Source organism: Suillus subalutaceus (assembly GCF_016647625.1).
Source record: "Suillus subalutaceus strain FC151 chromosome Unknown DFJ58scaffold_12, whole genome shotgun sequence".
NCBI classification, from domain to species: Eukaryota; Fungi; Basidiomycota; class Agaricomycetes; order Boletales; family Suillaceae; genus Suillus; species Suillus subalutaceus.
In genome coordinates this window covers 168,581-193,485 of record NW_024540261.1, presented here as the reverse complement: position 1 = coordinate 193,485, position 24,905 = coordinate 168,581, and the positions used below count along the sequence as shown (strand labels likewise).

At 47.4% G+C, this 24,905-nt stretch overlaps 9 protein-coding genes across 9 annotated transcripts; 2 read left to right on the top strand and 7 right to left on the bottom strand.

The window, feature by feature from the left end:
- Positions 1 to 1,414: 1,414 nt before the first annotated feature.
- DFJ58DRAFT_765797 (uncharacterized protein) lies at positions 1,415 to 4,122 on the bottom strand. The gene is made up of 9 exons (XM_041388769.1): positions 3,809 to 4,122; positions 3,598 to 3,746; positions 3,448 to 3,542; positions 3,289 to 3,397; positions 3,186 to 3,231; positions 2,469 to 3,136; positions 2,304 to 2,419; positions 2,114 to 2,246; positions 1,415 to 2,053 (listed from the first exon to the last, which is right to left on the bottom strand). The coding sequence occupies exons 1-9, from the start codon at positions 3,910 to 3,912 to the stop codon at positions 1,572 to 1,574; spliced, it is 1,902 nt and encodes a 633-aa protein (XP_041248589.1). The 5' UTR covers positions 3,913 to 4,122; the 3' UTR covers positions 1,415 to 1,571.
- Positions 4,123 to 4,936: 814 nt separating this feature from the next.
- On the bottom strand, positions 4,937 to 6,915 carry DFJ58DRAFT_714101 (aldehyde dehydrogenase; the record flags this gene model as incomplete). The annotated part of the gene is made up of 11 exons (XM_041383981.1): positions 4,937 to 5,039; positions 5,098 to 5,170; positions 5,224 to 5,262; positions 5,325 to 5,384; positions 5,436 to 5,491; positions 5,542 to 5,616; positions 5,669 to 5,946; positions 6,023 to 6,413; positions 6,467 to 6,505; positions 6,557 to 6,846; positions 6,886 to 6,915. The coding sequence occupies 11 exons, from the start codon at positions 6,913 to 6,915 to the stop codon at positions 4,937 to 4,939; spliced, it is 1,434 nt and encodes a 477-aa protein (XP_041248588.1).
- Positions 6,916 to 7,858: 943 nt separating this feature from the next.
- DFJ58DRAFT_653484 (cytochrome P450) lies at positions 7,859 to 9,740 on the top strand (the record flags this gene model as incomplete). The annotated part of the gene is made up of 10 exons (XM_041381745.1): positions 7,859 to 7,991; positions 8,040 to 8,170; positions 8,222 to 8,589; positions 8,664 to 8,835; positions 8,887 to 8,949; positions 9,011 to 9,063; positions 9,162 to 9,300; positions 9,353 to 9,391; positions 9,439 to 9,540; positions 9,597 to 9,740. Coding segments are annotated over 10 exons (1,344 nt in total), but the record flags the coding sequence as incomplete, so codon positions are not given.
- Positions 9,741 to 11,108: 1,368 nt separating this feature from the next.
- DFJ58DRAFT_855632 (uncharacterized protein) lies at positions 11,109 to 11,794 on the bottom strand (the record flags this gene model as incomplete). The annotated part of the gene is made up of 4 exons (XM_041393904.1): positions 11,616 to 11,794; positions 11,488 to 11,560; positions 11,407 to 11,433; positions 11,109 to 11,354 (listed from the first exon to the last, which is right to left on the bottom strand). Exons 1-4 carry the CDS (start codon positions 11,633 to 11,635, stop codon positions 11,109 to 11,111), a joined length of 366 nt encoding a protein of 121 aa, XP_041248586.1. The 5' UTR covers positions 11,636 to 11,794.
- A 418-nt stretch (positions 11,795 to 12,212) lies between these two features.
- Positions 12,213 to 12,583, bottom strand: DFJ58DRAFT_723230 (uncharacterized protein; the record flags this gene model as incomplete). The annotated part of the gene is made up of 2 exons (XM_041384975.1): positions 12,213 to 12,299; positions 12,350 to 12,583. 2 exons carry the CDS (start codon positions 12,581 to 12,583, stop codon positions 12,213 to 12,215), a joined length of 321 nt encoding a protein of 106 aa, XP_041248585.1.
- Positions 12,584 to 12,782: 199 nt separating this feature from the next.
- Positions 12,783 to 14,053, bottom strand: DFJ58DRAFT_697675 (uncharacterized protein). The gene is made up of 3 exons (XM_041383505.1): positions 13,782 to 14,053; positions 13,553 to 13,731; positions 12,783 to 13,500 (listed from the first exon to the last, which is right to left on the bottom strand). The coding sequence occupies exons 2-3, from the start codon at positions 13,628 to 13,630 to the stop codon at positions 12,961 to 12,963; spliced, it is 618 nt and encodes a 205-aa protein (XP_041248584.1). The 5' UTR covers positions 13,631 to 13,731; positions 13,782 to 14,053; the 3' UTR covers positions 12,783 to 12,960.
- Positions 14,054 to 15,600: 1,547 nt separating this feature from the next.
- On the top strand, positions 15,601 to 16,040 carry DFJ58DRAFT_723228 (uncharacterized protein; the record flags this gene model as incomplete). The annotated part of the gene is made up of 5 exons (XM_041384974.1): positions 15,601 to 15,688; positions 15,751 to 15,768; positions 15,828 to 15,860; positions 15,917 to 15,952; positions 16,012 to 16,040. 5 exons carry the CDS (start codon positions 15,601 to 15,603, stop codon positions 16,038 to 16,040), a joined length of 204 nt encoding a protein of 67 aa, XP_041248583.1.
- Positions 16,041 to 17,110: 1,070 nt separating this feature from the next.
- On the bottom strand, positions 17,111 to 18,652 carry DFJ58DRAFT_723227 (Clavaminate synthase-like protein; the record flags this gene model as incomplete). The annotated part of the gene is made up of 11 exons (XM_041384973.1): positions 17,111 to 17,152; positions 17,203 to 17,277; positions 17,331 to 17,342; positions 17,391 to 17,491; positions 17,554 to 17,611; positions 17,683 to 17,748; positions 17,804 to 17,876; positions 17,934 to 18,058; positions 18,117 to 18,304; positions 18,363 to 18,438; positions 18,488 to 18,652. The coding sequence occupies 11 exons, from the start codon at positions 18,650 to 18,652 to the stop codon at positions 17,111 to 17,113; spliced, it is 981 nt and encodes a 326-aa protein (XP_041248582.1).
- A 745-nt stretch (positions 18,653 to 19,397) lies between these two features.
- On the bottom strand, positions 19,398 to 24,751 carry DFJ58DRAFT_765739 (glycoside hydrolase family 38 protein). The gene is made up of 27 exons (XM_041388768.1): positions 24,413 to 24,751; positions 24,124 to 24,183; positions 23,915 to 24,074; positions 23,838 to 23,842; positions 23,511 to 23,767; positions 23,317 to 23,457; positions 22,987 to 23,262; positions 22,805 to 22,886; positions 22,691 to 22,749; positions 22,553 to 22,636; positions 22,374 to 22,501; positions 22,298 to 22,319; positions 22,219 to 22,246; positions 22,108 to 22,160; positions 21,958 to 22,060; positions 21,823 to 21,841; positions 21,694 to 21,773; positions 21,441 to 21,635; positions 21,289 to 21,388; positions 21,165 to 21,241; positions 20,968 to 21,102; positions 20,716 to 20,823; positions 20,541 to 20,665; positions 20,346 to 20,481; positions 20,191 to 20,289; positions 19,752 to 20,136; positions 19,398 to 19,697 (listed from the first exon to the last, which is right to left on the bottom strand). Exons 1-27 carry the CDS (start codon positions 24,693 to 24,695, stop codon positions 19,652 to 19,654), a joined length of 3,246 nt encoding a protein of 1,081 aa, XP_041248581.1. The 5' UTR covers positions 24,696 to 24,751; the 3' UTR covers positions 19,398 to 19,651.
- Between the last annotated feature and the right edge of the window lie 154 nt (positions 24,752 to 24,905).

Sequence of the window (24,905 nt, the reverse complement as noted above, 5' to 3'; positions counted from 1 at the left end):
TCTTCAGATGATGATTATTGCGACCTACCGCCCCCAAAAATCGATATTTGAGATGAGCAGCCAGTCAAAGGGAAATGAAAAGCATGTCAGATTCCAAGCTAGTGTTCTAGCATCTACAATATTCAGTCGACACTGGACCCAGGCGAAAAAAAAAGGAAATCGCACCCAACCTCGAGTTTTACTGCACAGTATCTCAATGCAGGCAGCGATGGTGGTCTGTGCCCATGCTAACAATATTCTCCTGTGAGTATGAGGGTCCAGGACTTCATATTGTGATGACAACTTTTGCTAAAACTCACTGTATACAGTCATGATTCCACGCATAGCCTGCGGCCATTTCGGATATGTTTGCTCCAAGGTTTGAAACCATCCTTAGTTTAGCAGGTGGCTCGGAATTGGTCTCATTCAGATTTTGAGTTATGGGGTTTTAAAAACCTATTCTGCATTTGGCTTTTCTTCAAAGTAACTGATGGGCCGGCCATTCCGAGTCATTAGTCATCCCGTCTAAACTGGATAATATCAGTTCTCCGCTGTTTTTGTTGACCGCCACTGACACCGATACAGTGTTACCCGGCTCCGACTCAACTCCATTTCTCTTTTCCTCAGATTCCGAAACAGTTTGACCACTGGATCTCAAAACGAAAGAGGCACAACCTGGTACAACTCCATGGCAGAGGTCAAGACCTCAGGATCCGACTCTGACTTTGTTTTATAAATCCCACTATCGCCTACTCTGCCTCCAATTTGCAATCACTCGTTACATAACGCTATTTCCTTCAAGTTTCTTAACCAGTCCCCATCCATAAAGTTGCGCTGTATCGTATGGTTCAGCAACAAGATATGGTTCTGTCGTATGTGGTCTATGTTTCTGTCTAAAGAAGAATGGTCTTTGACAATATGGCCAAACTCGACCCCATGGCCAACCTCTATTCCATGGCCAACCTCTATTCCATGGCCAAAAACTCTATTCCATGGCCGCACTCGATCCCGTCGTATCCTATAATAATCTTAGATCAGTCTCTCATAGTCAGATCAAGGCAGTCTTTCCATAGTACACGACTTACAAAAGTAAATGATGGATTGGCCACCGAGCATGATTTGACACCTAGAACATCACTAGCAAATGGCCCAGTGGACAGATTCACTTAATGATCAATCCAGTATTGAAACCATACAGGACGCCCTGGAAATTTGGGCAGTTACATGCGGCCATGACATGCCGATGTTGTGTCAATCGCTGATTCTTGGAAGGGAGAATGATCATTCTGCTGATATGACAAAATGTCCATAGTATATTTCTGCGTATGACATTTGAGACTTCCACGACAAAAGGAGGTACTTACACGAGGTTAGAGTCTCATGCCTAGGATTCAAGAGAAGTCGGTAGTCGATAGTATTTCTGTAACCCGATAACTGAGCATCAAGAAGCTTATATTAAAATATCAGATAGCAATACATGTGCAAGTGATATCGGCAACGATAGATAGCATGTGAATAAATCCTTCAAATACATCCCTCTTAGATAAAGATCAAGCGAAGCGTCGGCCATAATCACATCACAGCTCAACTCATCAGACATTTGCCCTCTCCGGATCGTCCTTCACCTCCCTCCTTGCCTTCTCGTCGCCTGCGGTGCTCGACACTTCACTCTCGGTCTCGAACTCATAAAGTTGCTCAGGGACAGGGTTTTGGAACAATACGAATTTCTTGATGCCGTAGGGTATCTGCCTCAGGCCGTACGCAGCGTGCGCGCCAAGGGGGACAGCGAAAATTTGGTCGAGCTCCTCCAGGGTCTTGCCTTTCGTCTCGCGCACGAATAGCAAGATGAGCACCCAGAGAATACAGCACCATGCTGCGTACCAGCCGAAGGCACCTTGTGGTTTGAAGGCCAAGACGAGCGAAGGCCAAGTGATTGACAGAATGAAGTTCCAGAACCAAGTGGTCGCAGTGGCGAAGGACATGCCGAGATCACGGATATAAAGAGGGAATGCCTCTGCGGAGTACGTGAACGGCACTGGACCTTCGCCTGGAGAATAGAAGATCGCAAAGAGGTCTGAAGGAGTGCCACGGTGGATGTCAATGGCAGTATTTAGTATCAACAAGGGTGACGTACATATTCCGATACTAACGCCAGCTACACGCCCTGTTTCCGAAGTACTCCAGAAGGAGAAGCCCGTGATTAAAAGACAGATGGCCATACAGGGAAACGTGAACAAAAGCAAGTTCCTCCGGCCGTAAGTGTCGATCTAGTGTTTCGACTTTCAATATTTATGGAAACCCCAACTATGGAAGAAACCACTTACAGTGAAAACAGCAGGGAGGGCGAAAACCCAGTTAAGTGCACCAAACCCAAGGGAGGAAGCCAATGCCGCAACCTGTGAGAAACCAGAATCCAGGAAGATGGTGGACGAGTAGTAAGCTGCCACTGCGTTAATAATCATTTCAAATCATGAACACGAATCTCATACCGATGACATTGACGCCGCAAAACTGCTGACCGAACATGACAACCCAACTAGCAAGGGCAGCATTCCTGTTACGCGGAATCGTGAACATCTCAATAACACGGTTGCGACCCTTCTTCATCTCGTTCTCCGCCTCAAGCAACACGTGAATGTAGTACAAATCACGAGCAGCCTGAACGCGCGAGAAACGAAGCCGACAAAGCTCATTGAAAGCATCCTCGTAGCGACCCTTGGAGATCAACCAACGAGGTGACTCGGGTGCAAATAAGACTTGCATACAGACAATAAGACCGGGGATACCAGCAGAACCTAGCATGAGACGCCAGTTCAGACCAGTCACACCGGGGGTGTCCGGAATGAAGTAGAACGTTAAGTCGATAAGGTCTCCCAGAGCAATGCCGAAAGCAGTCCACATCTGCCACATCATGACGAGAGCACCACGTATTGGTGCAGGTGAACATTCGGCGGTATACACTGGGACAGTGGCAGATTTAGGACCAATTCCAAAACCAAGGAAGAACCGTGCGATGAAAAGGTGCCACCAGGTATTTGTCAGTCCAGACCAGATACATGTCAAGAACGAGATCATGCAAGTGATGAAAATGGTCTTTTTACGCCCAAGATAGTGGTTGAGCGGATGCGTCATCCAACAAGAAATGGTGGCACAGCATCTGTGAAGTGATGAAGAACGATGTTCTGCAATAAGAACAAAGCACATACAAGTAGGGCGCAGAGTTGACGAGACCGATCAACCATGAATCGCGTTCTGTATACACAATTTATGAATGATGATGATTGGAATGATAGAAGAGCTTTTACGCACTACTGCCGGAACCAATGCCGAACTGCTTGGGATAAATGATTTGAGCGCCATTGATAACAGCCTCGTCCATTCCCTGAACAGCGGCTGCAAGTGATGACATCACGACCATCTATTTAACGGTGTGAGCTATGACAAACAGTCAAGAGGGCTGACACCGACGTAATACAGCATGGGCGTTTGTCGCCACCTGTGGGTAACCTCTTCCGTTAAAATTCGTTTGTCTTCATCTGAAAATATGTCTAGACGATCATGACCTGCACATTAAAGATCTCAAGTCAGCTAGGGAAAACGATTCTGAAATGAACATACACGTGGAATCCTGAGCAACAAGCGCCCCTTTCTTAAGCTCAGGCAGCAGATGGGTCAGCCCTCTCTCCTGGGCAAAAATCTCGACATCCATCATAAGACGATCATGAGGTATGCCGCGCAAGGGGTTTGACAACTTGGCATCGGCGTTACTGGCGTAAAAGCGTCAGGCTGCGCACTTGACTGTCAGGGGCGATCATATATATATACGCACGCAATTGCTCTTGTCTCCGCGTCCATATGTGACGAATGGTGGGGAGCATGTTGTGGGCGCTCTTCCACGGGAGATTTTTCGTTCGAGGACGGGGATGTCGACATCTCAGTCGTAGGCGCGCAAGACGGGAAGAGGCGAAAAGCAGCCTTACTCCTATTGGCACACTTGGGATTATATAGCGCCGCGCTTAGTAGCCCAAAAGAGCAAAGCTATACAAAGATATCATGCGCCATGCCGTCAGTAGGCTAACACATCCGAGGTGGAGCGAATGTCAACCCCACTTTCTGGTGTATTTTTATCCGGCATGTCACGGCTGTATGCTTTGCCAACAATGCTGGCCCTTCCAATACTGGGAGGACCCCGGATCGGCTGCATAAACCTTCCACACATACAGGATTGCTGACTGAGAACAAAGAAATTGTTTGATAGGCGCTTTGATGAAGTCTCACGATCAAGACGCAACGTAACTTGTAACGAGACTGAACCTACTAATCATGGGTCCAATAGGGCCCAGGTTGGAGCCTAGTATATCATCTTCTGATGGATGCGAGATTTCGAATTGGACGTGGGTCATCGGAGATGACAATCTGGCCAGGCCATCTTGAGAGCGCTGGATTCCAATCAGATACAACATGCTTACAATGAGCGTTCCAAAATCCGGCGACGGAAATTTGAAATTTTGGCTAGGTCGCGGAGTTTCTCCCAGTCCGATTGGGATACCACCAGCTAGCACAGCCAGGCTGGAATAGGTCGGGAATACTAGTGGTATCGATGGAACTTTCCGAATTGATGCAAGTTCACTTCCAACCATGCCCATTGCCCACAGTAATCAACGTTTCTTCTTCAGAGGCTGATCCCATCACCAACATTGCTCACGTTCCGCTTCTTCAAGACATCATAGCATCCGATCCATCTTATTCAGTTGTTTCTAAAATGTTTGGCCGTGGTATCTGGGGTACGTCACGTTGCTCTATAAGTGTCTACAGCATATGCTGCTCCAAAATGAATTGCGGGTACATAGCAACATTCCGTTAGTATGTACAATACAAGCCGGTAATCTACGGTTCGGATCTCAACTTGCAACGATATTTGAATCATAGATAGTGCAACATGCCCGTTGATATCTTCTCACAGGCGGCTTGGCGGAATGGTCATATACACCGTAGCGGTTAGCGCTTTCACTGCCTCCTCCGAGTGAGGCGGATACCGAATTCCCAAGTATGGCTCAGCCCTGCCCAAATTCAGATCAGCCTGCAACGGGATAAAAAGGTAACCGAAGTCGAACTCACTCCTTCGGCATGTCAATAGAACTACGAAGCTGCGTGAACGTATCGTACGTATATTTCATAACTTGGTTGCCATCTGTCACGGGGTTCACTGTCAGTGACATTCTCCCAAGTGGAGTAAATTCTCACAGCCTGACTCGCCAACTCCCGCAAATGGTAGTTCATTCACTGACCGATAAAAGTGGGTGAGCGCCAATCCAAGCATGACGTCGATACTGCCAATAACGTACCGGCGAGGTGTTGGAAGGTGTCATTGAAAGCAATACCACCGCTCTGCGTTTCCGAGACAACTTTAAATATGTTTTAGTATGCACCGACGTCATCGGCCAAGTAAAACACACGCTGTTGCTTCACGCTCTCCTTGTCACTAAAAGCGTACAGAACTAGCGGATGAGATCTTTGTGCGATAAGTCAGCTGACGAGTTGGATTATGGGACAAGAGCTTACCGCGCATTAACGAAGTCGATCGCCTCATTGAGAGAATCCACAGGCACGATAGGTAGTATCGGACCAAAGAGTTCTCTATAAATACCATGCTATCAGAATCGCATTTCGAACATAAGACATTACTGACTCTTCTAGCAAGGAGTCGCCGTCCGCAACATCCTTGACAATAGTGGGCTCAAGTCTCCTCCTCGTGACGTCAGCGCGACCCTGAAGAACGACTTCACCCTTTGTGCGGGAAAGAAGTGAGGTAAGGCGTTTATGATGCACATCTGACACGATACTTCCAAACGATGGCGAATCCAGCGCACCCTTGGGGAAAAATGCGTTATAGTGCTTCCGGAATGCCTTGACTAGCTCGTCCTGCTTGTCCCGCTGTACGAGGACATAGTCAGGTGCCACGCAGATCTGCCAAAATTCCCGTTCAGTACGTTGTAGCTTGCCGTATCGGGGAGCAACCCCAAATTGGTCAGCATCAACTTGCCTGCCCTGCATTGTTGCACTTGCCCCATAAGATCCGCTTTGCCGCAAGATCGATGTCGTATGCTGAGTCAATGATAACAGGACTCTTTCCACCTAATTCCAGGGTCAGTGGCGTGAGGTGCTTAGCCGCAGCACTGGCGATGATCCTAGCAACCCTGCCATTCCCCGTGTAGAAAATGTGGTCCCATTGGAGCTCAAGGAGCTTTGAAGTTTCAGGCACAGCACCATTGACAACACGGTACATATTTGGGTCGAGGTACTTTGGCACAATTTCCTCCAAGAGTTGTGAGAAGGAGGGGACAAGCTCAGAGGGCTTTAGTACGGCAGTGCAGCCTGCTGCGATTGCTCCAATGAGAGGTTGGAAAGTGAGGACCATAGGGTAGTTCCATGGTCTGTTTAAGCGCAATGTCAGGAAGCGGAATTGAGACAGTATCTTCGGTCTCACGAGATTATCAACGCAGTGCCCCTCGGGGCCTTGTAGATCCTGGCACGTGTATAATTATCAACGACACTGATGGATCAAACGATCACTCACGTTGGCTTCCATGGCTTCTGCCAATCAGCCACGTCGGGGTATTCAGTCTTGGCCCACTCTGGGAGCTGCTCTGCACTCTTCACACTTCTTTCGATGATGCAGCCTACTTCAGCCATGAGGACCTCTGTTTTTGGCTTTCCGAGGTCCTTCTTTAGGGCATCACAAATGAGCTCCCGTTCATTCTGCGCCATCCGTGCAAGCTGGTATAGTTGATGCTGACGCCACGCAATGGGACGGGTTATTCCACTACGGAACGTCGCTCGAAGAGCATCTCTGATCTTCGCCACTGACTGAGATCATGTAACAGGTGCTGAACAGACCGTACTCACCTTTGGGATCGTACTGATTGGGGTCGCCATCTCTGATTCTCTCTGTACTCCGAGTCAGTCGTGGAATAATTTAAAAGCGACGTCAAGCTGGCAGCCTGAAATCGGACGTTTCGTTCACACAAAGGATTGCAAACAGCCGCCCGCCGCTGAATGACATTGTCACGGTCATGTGCGTATTTGTATCTCCCATGTGGCATAAATGGTTTTGCAATGCCCCGCCGGTCGGCCAATTTAAAATGCAAACCAAGACATGTCCGACAGTGACCCGATGGGCGGGAAGGGTGACATTTACCATGCGTACTTGATGAAATGGCAAGAAAACTAAGTACGTAAGCTAGTCCATAAGGTCACGTTGTCGAATAGAATCCATCACTAACACCGGCAGCTCTGTCACCACTCCCGAGGTCCGTGCACCATTCTATTACCCATCGATGGAGAAGTTTTACAGATATGGGCTAATCCGAGTCCTTATCGTAGACGGACGAGTCAATCCAATCCGGCATGGGACAAGCCACCTGGTACGCAAATATTGGGAGTCCTAGATGGCGTTGTCCCATCCCATCAGATACTATCAAGCATTGTACCCTGCCCTTCCGATATCTTACTGCCAGTGCTACTCAGTAGAAGCATTAACGCAATGGATTTCACATCTTTGTTCTCCCTCCTTCTAACCAGTGGTATGATATGGATAGTTACCAAGTTACTAAGCATCGGAAGGCGCGAGCAGCACCTACCTCCTGGTCCTCCGACCGTCCCCCTACTCGGAAATGCCCTTATGGTCCCGCCAAAGTTCGCCCAACTTAAGTAGGGTGTCACATTTAATGCCTTATAACGCTACAGACCTCATTCGTTCTAGATTTACCGAATGGGCTCGACAATATGGTGGCATTTTTTCGGTAAGAAACATGAGCTACAGAAACATTTCTGCCGTTGCCTCTGACAGTGGTTCTAGTTGAAGATTGGTCACGGCACAGTTATTGTGGTATCGGATGCTACAGTTCTGAAAGAATTCATGGATATGCGAAGCAATGAAACCTCTGGTCGTCCGTCATTTTACACTGGAAGTCTCATAACGGACGGGTATTTTATCGCGGAAGCAGATTCGAGTACGTTATTTTTCCTTCAGCATCCTTTCAATGTTTACCAGTCGTCAGCGACGGATATCTGGCGTATGGGTCGAAAGGCATTACAGACCCTGTTTGCCCCACAAAGTGTGAATAAACAACTGCCAGTCGCGGTAGCAGAGAGTTCGCAACTTCTATTTGATTTACTCTGTTCGCCTCAAGTGTGGTTCCTTTCTTTCCATAATCTATTAAGCATTCTCATCCCCTCATAGGGCTTCGAAAAGCACATTGATCGTTACACATTTTCAATATTGTTGTCTATAGCTTTTGGGAAACGCTGCCCGCGCCCTGACACGGAGGAAAAAAGACTTTTTTATGAAGGGGTGAGACTCACCGTGCAGGTGGTGTCTACTGAGGGGCCTCCCGTCGATCTCCTCCCTATTCTTAAATATGTCCCGGAACGGTGGGCGCCATGGAAAGGAATATGCAGGGAGGCGAGGACGCTGCAACGTCGATTATATTTTGGGTTGTTGGAAGAGGCAGAAACAAGGCTCGCCAGAGGAGAAAGTACTAGTTGTTTATGGAAGAAGTCATTCAGCGTCAAGAAGAGCTCGGGATGTCAAAGGACGCTGCTGCGTGAGTGCGGACTCTGAATCAGATCTTCAGGAACTCCCATCTCGCGCTGTAGCTGGTTAGGTGCGATCGTGCTCGAAGCATCCCCGGGCCATTCTTCGGGATCCTTCATTTCTTTACTCATTCTATGTTTTGTTGCCTTCCCCCATTGCGAAAGGCCCAAAATGTGATCAACTCTGTTCTACCGGACGGGCGACCACCCACAATGGATGACATTGCATCGCTTCCGTATGTCCGTGCCATCCTAAGAGAGGTGAATTCTTGTCTAAGTTAGCAATGATAAATCAGGCTGACGGTCTGTTAGGTACATAGATTGAAACCTATGGCACCGCTTGGAATGCCTCACGCGTTGCTAGAGACTCAAGAAGTAAGTCGCGATCTACCAGTCACAGTTTTCGCTTACGTTGACCAATGTATTATTATGCCAGTATCGAAGCCATGTTGCCCCTAAAGGTACAACCGTTTTCATAAATGCTTGTATGTGTAACATTCGCATTTTCCAACCTGTCAAGCTGACCATCGAATAGGGGGCATCTTGCATGATCCTGGTGAATTTGTCGTAATTCTCATGTAATGGAGGCCTGCTCAAATATTATCAGAGGTCTTTGACGAACCTGAGGTCTTTCGACCAGAGAGATTCCTCCTCTCTGAACACGGGACAAAACCTGGTGTGGATAGCAAAGACTGGCGTGCAAGTATACCCTTTGGGAGCGGAAGAGTAAGTCTTTTGGGCCGGAGGGACACGATATGTATCTCATGACGTCCTGCAGAGACTCTGCCCTGAGATGAATTTAGTCAACACAAACCTGGTATGTGACGCTCTAACGCCCGATTTCTGGGCTGAACAGTCAAGCAGGCGTTCACTATTGCCACGTTGGTCTGGGCGTTTGATTTCGCTCCTGCCATTGATCCAGCTACGAAGGCACCGATCCCTGTCGATATCGATTCGTATGAGGAGGTGAGTGCCATGGCTGCATCGACGTTGTTAAGGATCGGCCCAAACAAACTCTTCAGGGTCTTGTCTTCAGACCTCGTTCGTTCACTTGTTCTATTCTACCAAGAAACGAAGCAAAGGCCAGACTGATCAGACAAAAATTTGCTGATGCGACTCCTGCTTTCTCAAAATACGAGTTGTTCCTGACAAAGGAGGAGAAGTGACTGCTTGGCTAGTGTCACCCAGTCGCACTTCAACTAAATAATCTCGCGTACACTAAATGTGATTCACGCAGGCCATCGACTCCCCGGTCAAGTACACCATGTCTTCACACATACTTATGGCTAATCAATTGTTGATTATCAAATCTAAGTTCACGTCTCACTACCCATATATACCTCGACAATTTCGTATATTCCAACTCCAATTGTCCCAGGCCTCCACACAGTGATTGGTCTACGTGGTGAATCACTTTGTCGGACCGTAGCCTTGTTTAGGGAAACCAAACGTCGGTTGGAGGCTTGTCCCAGGCTGTCTGGCACCCTCTCCAATCCGGGATCCAGGGCCTCTTGGGGCGCTACCGGTGGACATGCAGATACTATAGGGAGCAGCCGGGTCCTGACCCAATCGATGACTTGGTCCTGGTCATAACGGGTAATGGTCCGATATCTTAAAAGCAAAATTCTGTGGAGATGCTCGGTAAGGGAACAGTGTACGAAGAAAAGGAATGGACTCGGAAGAGAAGGATAATTAGCCTAGTGACTAGTAGTTCCTGTTACACAACCCTAGCTAGCAGTGGTTATAGTATCCCAGTCAACTGAGCCAAAAGCAAATCCATGGCGCCATAATGATCTTCGACTCGGAGGACCTCGACTCGGAGCGAGTACTCCGAATTCACACAAAACAAACACAAACAAGTTATAACAACTGGCGTCAACGGCGGACGCTGGCATCAAGGTCCACTATACCGCGCGTCCGTGCACGTCCGAGTCAACGGGCGTAGCTATTTTGACGCGGTCCTGTCGCGGTCGTGACGGGCAAGTGACGTGACGCGCTACTAGGTGACTCCCACATGCGTTAACATTCTTTCGTTGATTTTATTCACCATAGGCACACATACTACTAGCTACATCAGCTAATGACTATTTTCTTGGCACTGACGAGCCTCGACGCGGACGCGCCAGTGTTCTACATTCGGGACATATGCTACTAGTCACATCAGTCAATGACGATTTTCTTTTCCTGCCTCTCTGGACCCTCTTTGAAGCATGTCGACGCTTAACTGGTGCGCATTCTTCAGCTGGCAGTGAAGAGCGACGTTTCACGGGCGCAATCTCTTCTTCAGCCGGCAGCGAAGGAGCTACAACGTCGGACAACTCGTCTGCAGACGTACCATCAGAGTTATCGCTGAATAAGAGGCCGCACTGTCAATCACAACCGGTTAGAGACCTATTGAACAGTGCACCGGGGGTTGCCGGTGGGACGGGAGTCCCAGTGAGAAACGGTCCTAGCCGTATCGACGGAAAACGACCGAAATATCGCGACAATATTTGCGTCGATTTGCGGAGACGGATGAGACTTATATGATATTTTCAGCGACTCGCATCGAGCGAGATATTGCAGAATCGAGCGTGTTTGCGTAGCGTAGATTCTAGTATATTGTAGTAGCTCCCAATTGACCTTTTGCATATTCGCACATCAACCCAAATCGACCAAAAACAATTGTATTGCGAAAAAATTACAAATGCAATGAAAGTGTACTCTATATACCACTGGCACCCCCACCCATGCGTCAGGATGACGTAGCCCATCAGCTTCTGGTACATGGGAGTCCTTAACTGAAACAAATCATTGTTAGATGTGCTTGCCAGGCAAGCAGACAGTACTTACAATGACAACTGCCTCGTTCTCGTGTTTCTACGGCAATAGATATCAGTTGAAGTATATTGGGTAGCTTTTAATGGAACTTACCAATCGACTGTCTTGTAACGGTGTATCTGTTGAAGCCGCTGGACGTGTCGATAATAGGGACAATGGTAGTGAGCTAGCGATGATGTAAAACAGTCAGTGAATGAACCTGACAATGTCAGATAACTCACAATGTTCGAAATGTGTGCATATATGCGCCGTAAATAGCACTTACTTGGATGACTACGGTCGATTGGGTGGGATCAGCAGATGGATTGGGCCGTGAAAAGGTCTAGTACTTATCTTGTTAGTGCAGTGGCTAAGCGAGAAAATCATGCATCAGACGGTACCAGGATGGTTGAGGTCAACAGCGAGATTTTGCTGAGAGGAGGACGAGATGATGGAAGGGAAGAAGAAGGCTGAGGTGAACCGAGTATGGATGGAATGTCCCAATATATATCATAAGTGGTCCACTGCATATCGACGTCATCGCATGAAGTGATGGTGCGTGCGCAGCTGATGCGCAAGAATGTTCAAACATTCAAATATTGAGCAAAGTCAAGTCAAAGTTGAAAAAATTTCAGCATGTTCAGCCAATGTTCAACGGATCTTTGCTCAATGGATCAACCGCACTTTTTAATTTATCGATTTGCGTAGTTATCGCAATATTATTGGTATATAACTAATATTTTCGTCGTTTGCCGTAGATATGGCTAGGACCGTTTTTCACTGGGCGGGAGTAGCGGACAGGAGGAGTAGGCAGAGGGGTGCCAGGGGTCTTGCGGGTCTCAGAGGTCCAGCGCACATAGACATGTAGAGGACACGTTGTACACACCACCATCATCGATAGCAGCAGCAGCAGCTCCCTTCATCTCCTGAGCGCCAGGTGTGACCAGGTCAACAGAGCAGGTGATATTTTTCTTACTTCCAGTTCACTCTCACTGTGATCTCTGCCCAGAACCCACTCAGTAGGAATGTTGAGATACACGTTGTACTTCCTGTGAAGTTGACCGGCATCCAAACCCCACTGCCGGTTGCCTGCCGGTCCTGCTTCGGAATCTTCGAACATCATTGCTTCTAGTGTGATCAGACACTCAAGGTCTACGTCAGCCACAAAGCTGTCGGCAGGATAGCTTATCATGAGATCAGCCCAAGCCATCTTCAAACAAGAGGCGTGCGATCAGTAAGTTCCAGACACCAACCGTTTTAGTTCAGTGACGCACCACCACCACTGTTACAGTGACCTCACGTGGTGTCACACTGCCAAATCGAGTAATTCTGTCGCGCTGAAAAATTTCACCGTTGAATGTGAGACGCGTCTCGATGATCACGCGTCATTGACGCGTCGTATGCAATATAACGAGCCAGAAACATGCGTGTGTCGATTCCTGAGTAATGACATACAATCGGAAGCTGTGAAATCCACGAGAACATGAAGTAGCAAGTGTAAGAAAGCAGAATGATGATAGCGAGCGAGAGTTGTGCACGTGCGATTGTGAAAGAATGCAAAGGAAAGGAAAGGAAACAAAAAACTAACTAAGCAGAAGTACGAGCTTTCTTCGCATTTGCGATGCCGGAACTATTGGTTTTTCGCTTGCGAGAACTGGACCCAACTGGAACATTTTCCTTCTCGCCCTCGAAAAGAGGCATAAGCCATCGCGCCATCGGAATATTCGCGTCTTCTTGTTCGAGAGCAGTCAGCATGAATGAGTTCAGGATCTGCACAGGAAGAGGATAGCCAGTGAGATTCTCTGGATGCGCATACTGTGGGTGGACCTCTTCAAGGTGTTGGATCATGTTGTAACGCCAAACAGCGTCGATGAATGGAGCGGCAGTGCGACTTTTCTTGCCCGTGATGGGCGTTAAAGACGGGTGACACAACTCGCACTTGAGTGGGACATTGCGACAGGGTCTGTTGTTTGAGCCAATGTCGGCATTTGGATACCGGAATGTGTGGGCATAAGGGCAGGATGATTCGACCTTCGAAACAGCCCCACTGTTTGCAATTTTGATTTGAATCTTGCATTCCTCGTGGCCCGATCGCCCGCAGAATCCGCATGGCTGATGAAGACCGACCTAGAAAATCAAAGTCAATAATTGAGGCTATACAATTATGACATGAACTTACCTGTTCCTTCAGATTATCTTCAACGCTCGTTACACCACGAGATGATCGTAATATGTGAATGCCAACATGTGCACGCATTGAATCTGTCTTGTTCCCACATAGCGGACATTCTGATAACGGGCTAGATTCACTGGCAGCAAGTCGTTCGCTCGCCTCAGTACAGATGATACCCGCCGAACCTATGTAATTATATTAGTAGTGTATCAAAATATGAAAAATTGAAGCTCACCGTCTGGAAGTGCATAAGGAAAAGTTGAAGGATCCGAGGCACTTGGGACGTGAATGATAGTCTTGAGCGTGATTGAATTCTCGCGGGCTTTGCTCCATAGTGCATCACAGGCGAATGAGAGCACAGATTCTTCAACTACCCAGGTGTTCCCAATGTTGTTCAATGCATGAAAGTAGTCGGAATTGATGTCGTCACGCAAACGTACACATGTTGTCTCGGGGTTGATGAGTTCAACCAGAAGTCCAGGTACCGAAATTTCAACGACCTTTTCAGTTGAACGACTGATGCCTTGAATATCTGATGGTTGTCACGTGAAAACACGACGCACGTGCAGCAGAAAAAAACAAAAAGATTCACTTTGCAGGGGAAATCAACTAAAACATAATGAATTTATTAATCTATGTACCTAGAACTACCCTAAGGTACCCAGAACCACCACCCCCCACGGGTTGTGGAAAGATTTCGTCAAGATTTGACGACGCTGTCGAGAAGTTCAAACGACAAGACGATATAACGCCAAAGTGGCTGAAAATAAGGTTTTTGCTTACCGTAAGCAAGTGGATGGTGTTTCGGCTTTCTCCATTGCACGCCTCTTGTCTTCAAAAGCTCGCTATTGTTCCATTCCGCGTTCTGAGCTTCAACGCATTTTTTTTTCAAATCACCACCCTTTCGATGAGCAACAACGAGAGTAAAAAGTGCACCAAAGGCATGCCACCGAGCCATTTTTCGACTTGACTGGAGGCACCGGGAATGTTCTCAGCGAACTAACGTGCGATTTTTGCATACTTGTGAGATGAGATGTCGCCACAAAATGGTATGCTGTATGCACCCAGGTGACCATCTAGGTTCTTTTTCGACCGCAAGATGTAATCTATCACAGGATATGCCTCCGCATCACACTGGCTCAAGTCAGGACTGTCAAGGAACTTCTGAAGCGAAGCAATATGAGGTCGTAGAATGTCGTTCAATTCTTTCGATGGTTGTACTGACATAAAGTTTTGAATCAAGTCTTCTTCGCGAGGGGTATCCCAAGAGTGACCCATTCTCCGAGCTACGCGATACTTTAAGAGAACTGAGTACATAACCAGTCAATGTCGCTCACGCGAATCTCACGCTTCTTAACTCGGTCCTGCTAGAGTTCGTCCACGAGATCTCCTTGCTCGACATCACTAGGAGGCAATCCGAGACTGGATGGGAATTTGCAACCGCGCCACCAAACCACCTGCCAGGGTACTCGGTTGCGTGCAGTAGCAGGGAAACTAGCAGTGCCATAGGACTGAATCAGCCGCACAGGATACCAATACCTTCCAAGCAGGTGGACATACATATGATTGGCGAGGATTTAAAGTGTTTGGAATTCATTTCGAGCGACAGACGGGGCCGCGTCAGTGCCATGTCACAGGCGCGTCACGACCGCGGCAGGCCCACCTATCGATTATCGGCCGGATCATCATCGAGATATTGTAGCCGCACGAATAGCCGCCGGCATGTTGTTGGACCACGAAGACGCTGTAAGCTTATCGCAACTGATCAATCACTAGTAAGTAAAGTGGAGCAGGGGCCCAGGGCTCCTCCATGCTCCAGTGACGGTATTCATGCAACTCCGCGGCCCGGGTACGTATACCTCACTTAGCTTCATCAGTGTATTGTATTCAATATATCGATACTTGAAGCTTAAAGCAGACAAATCGAAATAATGCACGAAACGGGTGAGTGAGTTTGATAATTGAGTTTTTAACGATATAAAAGCAGCATTCCTTGAATCGAAGTACACTCAGCACCTCCAACAACCACTTCGCCGTGAGATCTACTAGCAATCATGAAAGGATTTTTGTCACTTGTTCTCGTCTCCATCGCTCTCCTGCAGACAGCAGCAGCAGCACCCATTGTGTTAGAGCGCTCCCAAGGTATTTCTCTTGTAACACCGACATTGTTTTCACATGTTTTACTGACCTTGTCGATGAAGTAGCCGTTGAGGGCGAGCAGAGTATGTCTCTACTTGTCTGTAGTATCCGCACCCGTCTCACAAGAATGTTGACGACATAGATATCGGGAAGCGCGGTTCCTTTACCTTCGGGTGTACGTTTCGATTCCACTGTATTCTCGTATTTTGTCTAACGGGAGGTGCCGCATAGACCTTGCGTGTGACGAGCTTGACTTGGAGGTCGAAGGTAATTATCCTTGTACTGACCCTTTTTTCAAGAGTTATACTAATCTGTTGATGACACAGATGTCGAGAAGCGCAGCACCAACTCGTGAAACTGTACGTTTCGATTCCTCTGCATTCTCGTGTCCTGTCTAACGAGACATGCATAGACCCTGAGCCTGATCTTGACTTAGAGGAAGGTACTAGATTGTCTAGTACTGGTCTTGTTTTTGAGTGTCTTACTTACTCTGTCAAACACGCAGTTCTTGACAACCCCGGTATATCTTGAGTATTGAGCTTCGACCCTTTCTAAAATCATTCTAGCCTAAGATTACAGAAGCGCTAGGACGTCTCCGAGACCGCTGGCAGTCGTCTGGGTCGTCCCCCTGAAGTCAAATTCTTGCAGATCATTAAATCTGTCATGGTTCAATAACTCCCAAAGTTGGAAGATGTTTTGATCTATGTATTACCACTAGTGGACCAGTGATCTCCAAATATGAATAGCGTTGTTGTATTCATATTGTATTCATACATATTCGTATCTAATCATATTTAATGAATAGAAACACCATCGAGGTACTGAATTCTGTCGCCGAGGCCAAGCTTCAACTGACAACAACTCCTTCATGATGACACGGAGGAGACACTGTCAGAGAACCATTTATTATGACGGGTTGAAAATATACCTAAGTGACACTGACAGGTTAAGAAGTCCTGACGTGGCACTGAGGTTTGGCGTGGCAATGACGTGGCATGTATAGGTGTGACGCAGCATGCAAGTGGGCCTTGACGCAGCATAGGTAAGTGTGGAGGTTTACATCAGTACGGAGGCTGCAAAGATGTTGGGGAGAACCTGTCATGGTATGAGTAGTGCTTGACCCAGCCTGACTGAAGCATGACATGGCATGATTGGGGCTTGACGTGGTAGTACAGGGTATTACAGAGGCTGCACCAGACTTGACAAGGTGGGGTCAAGGCTTGATACAATGATACAATACTTCACACTGCTGTCTGAAAACAAAAGGCTCGTACCTGAGAATACCAATACTCTTGAATACAATTTATATACATAGCATGACAAATGCCTAAACATATTTCACTCCTTTCACAAGTATCCCAACCCTCGAAGCGCTTGGGAAATAGATAATCACCATTATATCTGTGTCCTTCACCTTGATTCAACTCAATAATTTGCGGCAAACCGCTTCATTACATACTCCTTCACCTACACCAATCTCAGTATCCAAGCACTCCGACTTTGGCGAGCCAACGTACCGAAACAGGCTCATACTTTTTAGGCTGGTCTGCCGACCACGTGCCTGGTATGGCGTCGATAATCATAGACATGTCCTGTAGCCACCCATGAATAGACGTAGGTACAACGGAAAAGCGGAAAGACATACGGGAGCACAGAACTGTAGACATTGTATCAGATCAATCCAGTCACAATGTCTAGAACTTACGTAAGGCATAGAATACCGGGACGGAAGCAGGCCATCCTTTGCCACCACACCCGGCGGTGCTACAACGCGGTGCATTGTACTCCGTATCGTGTCATTCGACCCTACAATCCACAAGTCAACACAATGGTACCAGTCCACCAGTTGCAGAGAAAAAGGGCCTCACATCGCCGCAAAAAGTCACCCGCGTTGAGAACGACCGAGTTGGGAATGGGAGTCACTGCCTAGAAATGATTTACACATCTATATTAGTTATGACGTTGGTGTGGAAGTGGGATCGAACAAGAGTACGAACCACGTACTTCCCAGGCTCATTCGGGTCCTCGACTTCGAGTCCTCCTATCTCACCTTGAAAGAGGAACTGCCTCGGGTTAGCTTCGCTTCTTTGAACAGACAATACGGTGGGGGAAACTGACTGTAAGTGTGTCGAAATCCGTATGAGCCGATATCCTTGTCAGCTTGTTCGTCTCGAGCAATTCAGAGGATATGCTGCGTTATACAGCATTATTCAATCTCGTACCGGTCGTGAGTGAGTGAAAACCCTACCTAGGATAGTGATGTAGCCTCAGCTGATTATTTACCGTCTCGTGATACCTCAAGAACCACTCCTCCTCCAAGCCAAAACCCAGTGCAAGGGCGCGGAGGATATTCTGTTCGACTTCGTGACATTTCTGTATACTCCATCAGAATTCACGTATATGGAATCTAACCACGAGGGAACACACTCACCCAAAAGAAGGACAAACACGCTTCATTGAACCCGGGGAGGACGCCCTCAGGCAGCCAGATGTTTGGCATAGAGTCGTTATGCTCGCTCCCGCAATCGAAGGACTCCTTCATGTTTGGCAGTGCGATGGTGAATTCGTCCCCAGAATCCGAGTATTGGGTCACTTTTTCCTGGCAAGGGTAGGAGTATCCTGCGAGACGACATATGTGAAGGCGAGTGAACTTGCAGTCAATAATGAAAATTCTAACCTCGATGATGCATTCCAGAATCCGGATGAGGCGCAAGCATTTTGGTTTCGTGAGGAAGAGCAAAAAAGCGTTTCAGCTTTCGTGGTGTAAGTTGGGAATTCTAAGTGAAGAGGGGGCTGACCCACCCAGTCAAACATCTTTGCGACCTCTCCCTCCGGGATACCAAAATTCGTGAGATAGACAAATCCAGCCGATTTGAACGACCCGATGAGCTGATCTGCAGCCTGCTGTTTCGCAGAACCGTCTAAGAACGGAGTGAAATCAACAATGGGGATTGGATGATTTGACATGGCAGTGTTAGATGGTCAAGTGATGATCTATGAAACCAAGTGGATCAGTCTCATAGCTTTAAATTATATCCTTGGTTGCACCCCGCCGTTTTAATCAATTAGGTCATATGATGAATCAGCTTTGTCATTTGGATCTGGCTCGAGAGTTGCTTGAAATGATCATAATGACGATGGAATTGGCCAGGACCCGGCAAGTCGAAGTTCGAGAAGCATGGTGTGAGAACAATGACAGGAAAGGCAAACCAGGGGGAAAAGTCTAGATGGGATTAATGCTTCCTTTGGCGAAATCTAGCCTCCGTTAGTATTTCTGATGAGGCTTTTCTACGATTTGCCCAATAAGTTACAGATTAAAGGTTATCTGTATAAGCTTGAGCCCGTTCAGTGTGCCCAGAGTGCATACCTAGATATGCTGATCCCCATGCCGTCAAATTGTGCTTTCAGAACAGCCGTTATGGTCGCACTTTCAGAATCCTCCGGAGACCATAACCGGAAGCTTTGGGTGTCAGCCCGACCGCAGTCGGGTTTCGAGACTAGCGCTTTGGGTGAAGGGCTGACCTGGAATTTGGAGCCAGATCTACTCATACTTAAATGTTGATTGATTCGAAAAGTCAATTCGAAAGGTTGAAATTTGAAATTAAAATTGAATGGAGTATGGCACGTGATTATGTAATTATATGCGACCTTCAAGTTACTACAAATCGCTCGCGCATATCTTAGAGCCCGTTCAGTGTGCCCATAGTGACTAGATCGATCTAACTTTCTGTAAATGCTGATCCCCATGCTGTCAGATTGTGCTTTGGGGTATATGGTATCATCGAGCCTGGTAAAATGCCTGAGGAGCTGGAATTTGGAACCAGATCTACTTATGAGTTGAATCAAAAGGTTGTAATCGACACGTAATCCTACTGTTACAAACTTCACTCAGTTGTACTGTACATACAGATACTACATACATACTTAGTACATACAAGATCAACTCAACCAATTTCGAGTTTAAAATTACAATTCCTCGTCGACAGTGACCCAGCTATTTCTCTTCGAAGATCTGTACTTTACATGTTAGCCTCGCCAAACTCGGTCGATATGGAACAGAGCTCACGTCATAGACGAGATGCCTGAAATGTCAGACTTCTTGGTTTCCAGCACCAACTTCACGGTTTTCACTTCGAAACTTCTGAATTCGAGCTTAAGCGTGCTATGCGCCCCCGTCGTGGAAACTAGACCAAGTTCTCCTTTAGTGTCCTCCAGGATGTTCGTGACATACGCGCGCTTCACAGGCACGTTTTTTCCAATGTATAACTTGACAGAACCATGTCCACCAAACGCTTCGTACATACGCAAGATGATGGTTGTGCCGGAAGCATTCGGTTCGAAGTCGTCTTCTCCTCTCTTGATGGTCTCCAAAAAGATGTTTGGTGAGCCCTCAAGCCAGAATGGGAGAGATGGGGCAACGTGGCCCGCGTCCTGTCCAGGAACAGTTCTCACTGGGGATATCATTAGACTTATCCGTGCAGGCATGTCAGAGAAGCCTAACTGACCGTGCAAGGGCGAATTATAAATAAAGGCAGCTATCGGAACATCGGATTCGAGGAAAGAGCCTACGTGAGGCATGACTGCCCATGAGAACTCGTGCCTCCCTAAAACAACATGTGAGAATGGATCAACCACGAAAAGTCTGACGCCAGAGGCAAACCTTGGTCCTGCTCTGCATCAGGGGCCGTGGCCGCTCTGAGCAGGGAGATACGAAGGACGTTGCCTTCGCATGAAAAGCCATACTTGGATTCCGAGAGTAAAGCAACACCGTATCCATATTCACTAAGATCTGCGAACTGGTAGGTCGTTGATAAGTCTTGAAGGAAAACTAACTGATGAAAAAGCATATACGTACCTTGTGCCCGCAGACCTCAAACTTGGCAGCATCCACCGTCGTGTTCTTATGTGTCGGCCGCTGAACGAAACCAAACTGTGACTCATAAGTCGCATACGTATTGTTGATGTTAAGTGGTAGTTCAACTGCAGTCATGCATTAGAACAAGGCAGTAAGAGGTGTTATGATCACGCACATTTGAGGAACTTGTGTCTCTCACGCCAGTCGACCACGGCATCGAAATTGAAAAAGGAGCGGGAATTTCCTTTCATCGTCGCTACGCTTCCGTTATAAGTACTCGTTTCTGCGTTTGCGGAGTTTCTTACCAGTGATGGCATCAAGGGAGATCTGTGAACAGTGATGTATTCTGTCAGCATCGGAATAGATAGACAAATCACTCGCAAGGCAGCGCGATAGAATGAATGAAAGCGTAGCAAATACTAGATACGCACCGTGACATCAATTGTACTTCCCCCGTACTTAATCTGTGTCTGAACAGCGGCCCTAAGGGGCCCTTCAGCGATAACCCGAACTTGAGAGAACGAAAGCGGAGTAGAAGTTTCGAGGTGGTGGATTTCCACATCTGCAACGCCCAAGGTAAAGTCACATCCGGTCCGCAATCAACAATTTAATGAAAGAACGGACCCCAGGCATCCCAGTAATTAGGACGATCTTCGAAAATAACCAATCCACCGGAGTTTCCTTTGGGAATAAGCTCACGACTTAAGAGTAGAGTTAGCGGGTTACGACGGCGAAGGACGCAACTGACCCAAGCTTCACGTCAATCAGGCTGCTGATTCGTCCCTCTGAGATGGTGAGCTGGACATTGGCGTTCCTGAGGACGAAGTGATCCGTTCCATTGGTAAACACTATAACGGACGTTCAGTACCGATGCTAAGGTCCTGACAACATCAGACACACCAGATGCAGGCATACAAACCGAATACATGCCCACAGGTTGTGACATGACCTTGTTTCCCACCGAGTGCATTAGAGCATATCCGTGCTTGCCATCCGCGGATGTTTGAATAACTTGCGCTTTCATGCGAGCGGCATCTCTGGACAAAGGAACCTTGATGACATCGTGGCGCGCAAATGACGTAGCGTTAAACGCAACTAGTGTTTCCGTTGTCGATTTTGACAGGAGGGGGTGACGATTGCGGGAGAAGAACACTGAATGCGTCCTCGAGAAGGCCAGTGCATGCTTCGCGAACTTCGGCGTATAACTTATCTGCGTCATCATAGACCATACCACTACAGAACCAAATCAAACTCCAGCTAGGCAAGGAGAACTGCGACTCACATTGCAGATCCAGGCAAGACTGAATTGCACGTTTAGACATCATAGAAGTGCCAAAAACCTAAAAGCTTACCATCATGGACTGTCAAAAGATGAGTACAGATGCTGATTAGTGCAGTATAGATACAGAGCACTTACACTGATTGAGTAACACTTTCTCCCAGCACTCATCAATAGCCCGCTTCGGATATACGTATGAATGTCCCTTGGGCTTGAGGAGCGAAGTCAGGGTAGCTACGCGCTGGGATAGTTTAGGATGAGTGTAACCGTGGATTAGGCAAAACCAACCTCCACGTCCCTCAAAAGTATCTCGCACTTCCTATTACCTTTCTTGATGGAACCTAACAAGCACGATATCGGTATTGATGGCGAGTGCGGCAAGTAATGATAACCGCTTACCATGCGAGGTATATGTCCCCCTATGGAACTGTTTTGGTATTCAGAACTGGAGTCTGCCCGAGTAGCTGAACATACTCACTTCAAGGTACAACTCCCCTTTCCTTCATACCATGGCATGTCAGAAAAAAGTAATGAGAATAGGAGGCTCGACAGACCAAACTGGCAGTGTTTTCCCCTCCTTAGAATCTTCCTCGATGTCCTCGAAGAACTCCTCCACAGTACTTCCCATACTAACAGATGGAAGTTCTCTGTGTTCATTGGTAGTCGCGCGAATGCGACGCAGCTGTTAAGTGTCATTAGGCTGGTCTCAAAGACCTGAAACCAATGCTCGTACGTTCTCTAGCATCTTGGGTAATGCTCCTCCCCCTCCGTCTCCGTTTCCAAAGACCAGAAGGGCACTAGCGTTTGACTCTAGGTTCTAAATGGCAGTGAGCGGAAAAGAACACATGATGGCCGATTGTGTCGCCAATACCTTATGATTTGTGATCCCCTTGTTAACGTCCCCGACTGTTGCCTGTGCAGTATAAGTATCTGCGCGGGTGAACCAGTTAGGATTGGTAGGACTACTAACTGAACATGACATTACCGACGGGCGTCATATGACAAAGTACTTGCGAGCCATCGATGCCAACCCAATTGAAGGTGGAATGTGGGAACACGTTTCTTTCCTTATCATCAGTAAACTGAGACAACAGCCTCGAAGCTTCACCAACATATTATTCCTGCCGCGAGCCGTAAGATGACTGCAGACCAGGCTCATATATTCACATACCAGCTCAACTTCTGTGTGAAGAAGTACTTCATGCCTGCATCCCTGATCAGCTGCGGGTAGGCCGCAGTGAGCCCGAAAGAGTCCGGGAGCCAAGCGGTCTCACACCGCTTTCCAAAACGTGATTCAAAGTAGCGTTGACCGTATAGGAATTGCCGGACGAGGGCTTCGCCTGAAGGCATATTTCCGTCGTTCTCAACCCACGAACCACCGATGAGATGGAATTGGCCAGACGCCACTTTCTTTTTGATACGTTCAAAAAGCGTAGGATATTGCTATGAAGAAGGGATATATGAGTAAGTGGACTAAGAGGAGGCAATCAAGCGCACCTCCTCAAGCCATTTGAATTGTTGGGCTTGAGAACAGGCAAATCTATGTTCTGGGTAGCGCTCCATCAAATCGATCTGAGTGGACCAGGACCTCGCTGTCTTCTGCTGAGTGACCGAATAAGGCCACAACCATGCTGTATCCTGTTGAAGCATAACATATTAGACGCGACTTACGACCGTAAATAATAGCTGACGATATGGCAGTATGAAATCCCGACAACCTGGGCCTTTGGGGGGCCTTCGTTGTATATCTTGTCGCCTTTTGCGTGCCAACCTTTTCCGAATACATCCTCAGCAATTCCACGCATAAGCTTTACGTTCTCGGGATCTCCAGATTTAAATGCATTCATGATTTTATTAGCTGTAACGAGTGCCTTGTTTTGAAGGGCAGTGTTGCCAGCGACAGTGTCCACGATCTCGCGAAGAGTCGTGAAGTCCCACATTAGATGCCCTGCAGCAAGTTTCAGCAGAGTGCGCGGTGGAATGTGCAACAACATACAAGCATCTTGGTTTGGGACAACTAAGTCTGCCATTGCAAGCTGAAAATACCTGTTCATCTACATAGAAATGAGTATCTGCGTTGCGCTGAAAAGATAACAAGTTTACATCTGGAGGTGCGATGGTGTCGCCATTCCATGGCACGCCAAACATGCCGTTGCAGCTGGACTCGACGACCACAGAATAGTGGCCGTCACGAACAGCCTGAGGCGGAATGATATGTTCAACTCTGCGATCTCCGCCGCCGCCGCCAGTAATTCCTGGATAGCAGAATTCATTTTGGGTTACCAATAAGGTTGTAGGATATACCTTGGAGCGGGACACCATCCGTGGAGAAGATCATAGCTTCGCAGCCAGGATCAAACTCAACTGAGGCAGACATAGTTGAGTATTTATTTACTGGTTCAAAACCCTTGCCTTACATTGTACACGCTCATACTGTTGCCAATAGGAAGGAATCTTGAGAGTGACCTTCCACCAGTGGTTTGTCTGCAAACAAATATATGCATGTGAGAAGTAGAAACGATTGCATAGTATTGTCATACCCCTACAAAGAGAAAGTGTGTCAGAAATAATGCTGAATATGAAAGCGACTTACAAGATGGCCCAAATGAATCACCCTTCTTTGCTGGTTTGAACTCTTGTTTCATTGCCTCTCGAAATAAGGGCTTTGTAAGACCTGGTGCGCTCCAAACTTGGAGATCTACGTGATTCGAGTCATCGACGTGATGAATGTAGAGAACCGAAGACAGGTTGACATTTTCGAAGTGACCCCCAAGGAAAGTGGACAGTCGGTTTTGGGTCAAACTCTTGATCCATTTCGCTCCAGATCCATAGTTAAGTTCGGGGTAGTGCTTCTGGTTTTGACTGTGTGAGCACATCGTTGACTGCAGCTGTTCGGACTAGTATGTAGTCCCTCAAATACCCCACGTCTGGGACTGAATGAACGTGGGATCTATATGCGCAGGCCGGGGGTATAAATGATACTATAAATAACATCGTCACACGACTCGTGGACACTGTGAAATTTGACGGTCGAACCAACGTTATCCCGTTGGCCATTTCCATCAACAAAAATACTGAGCTCAGTC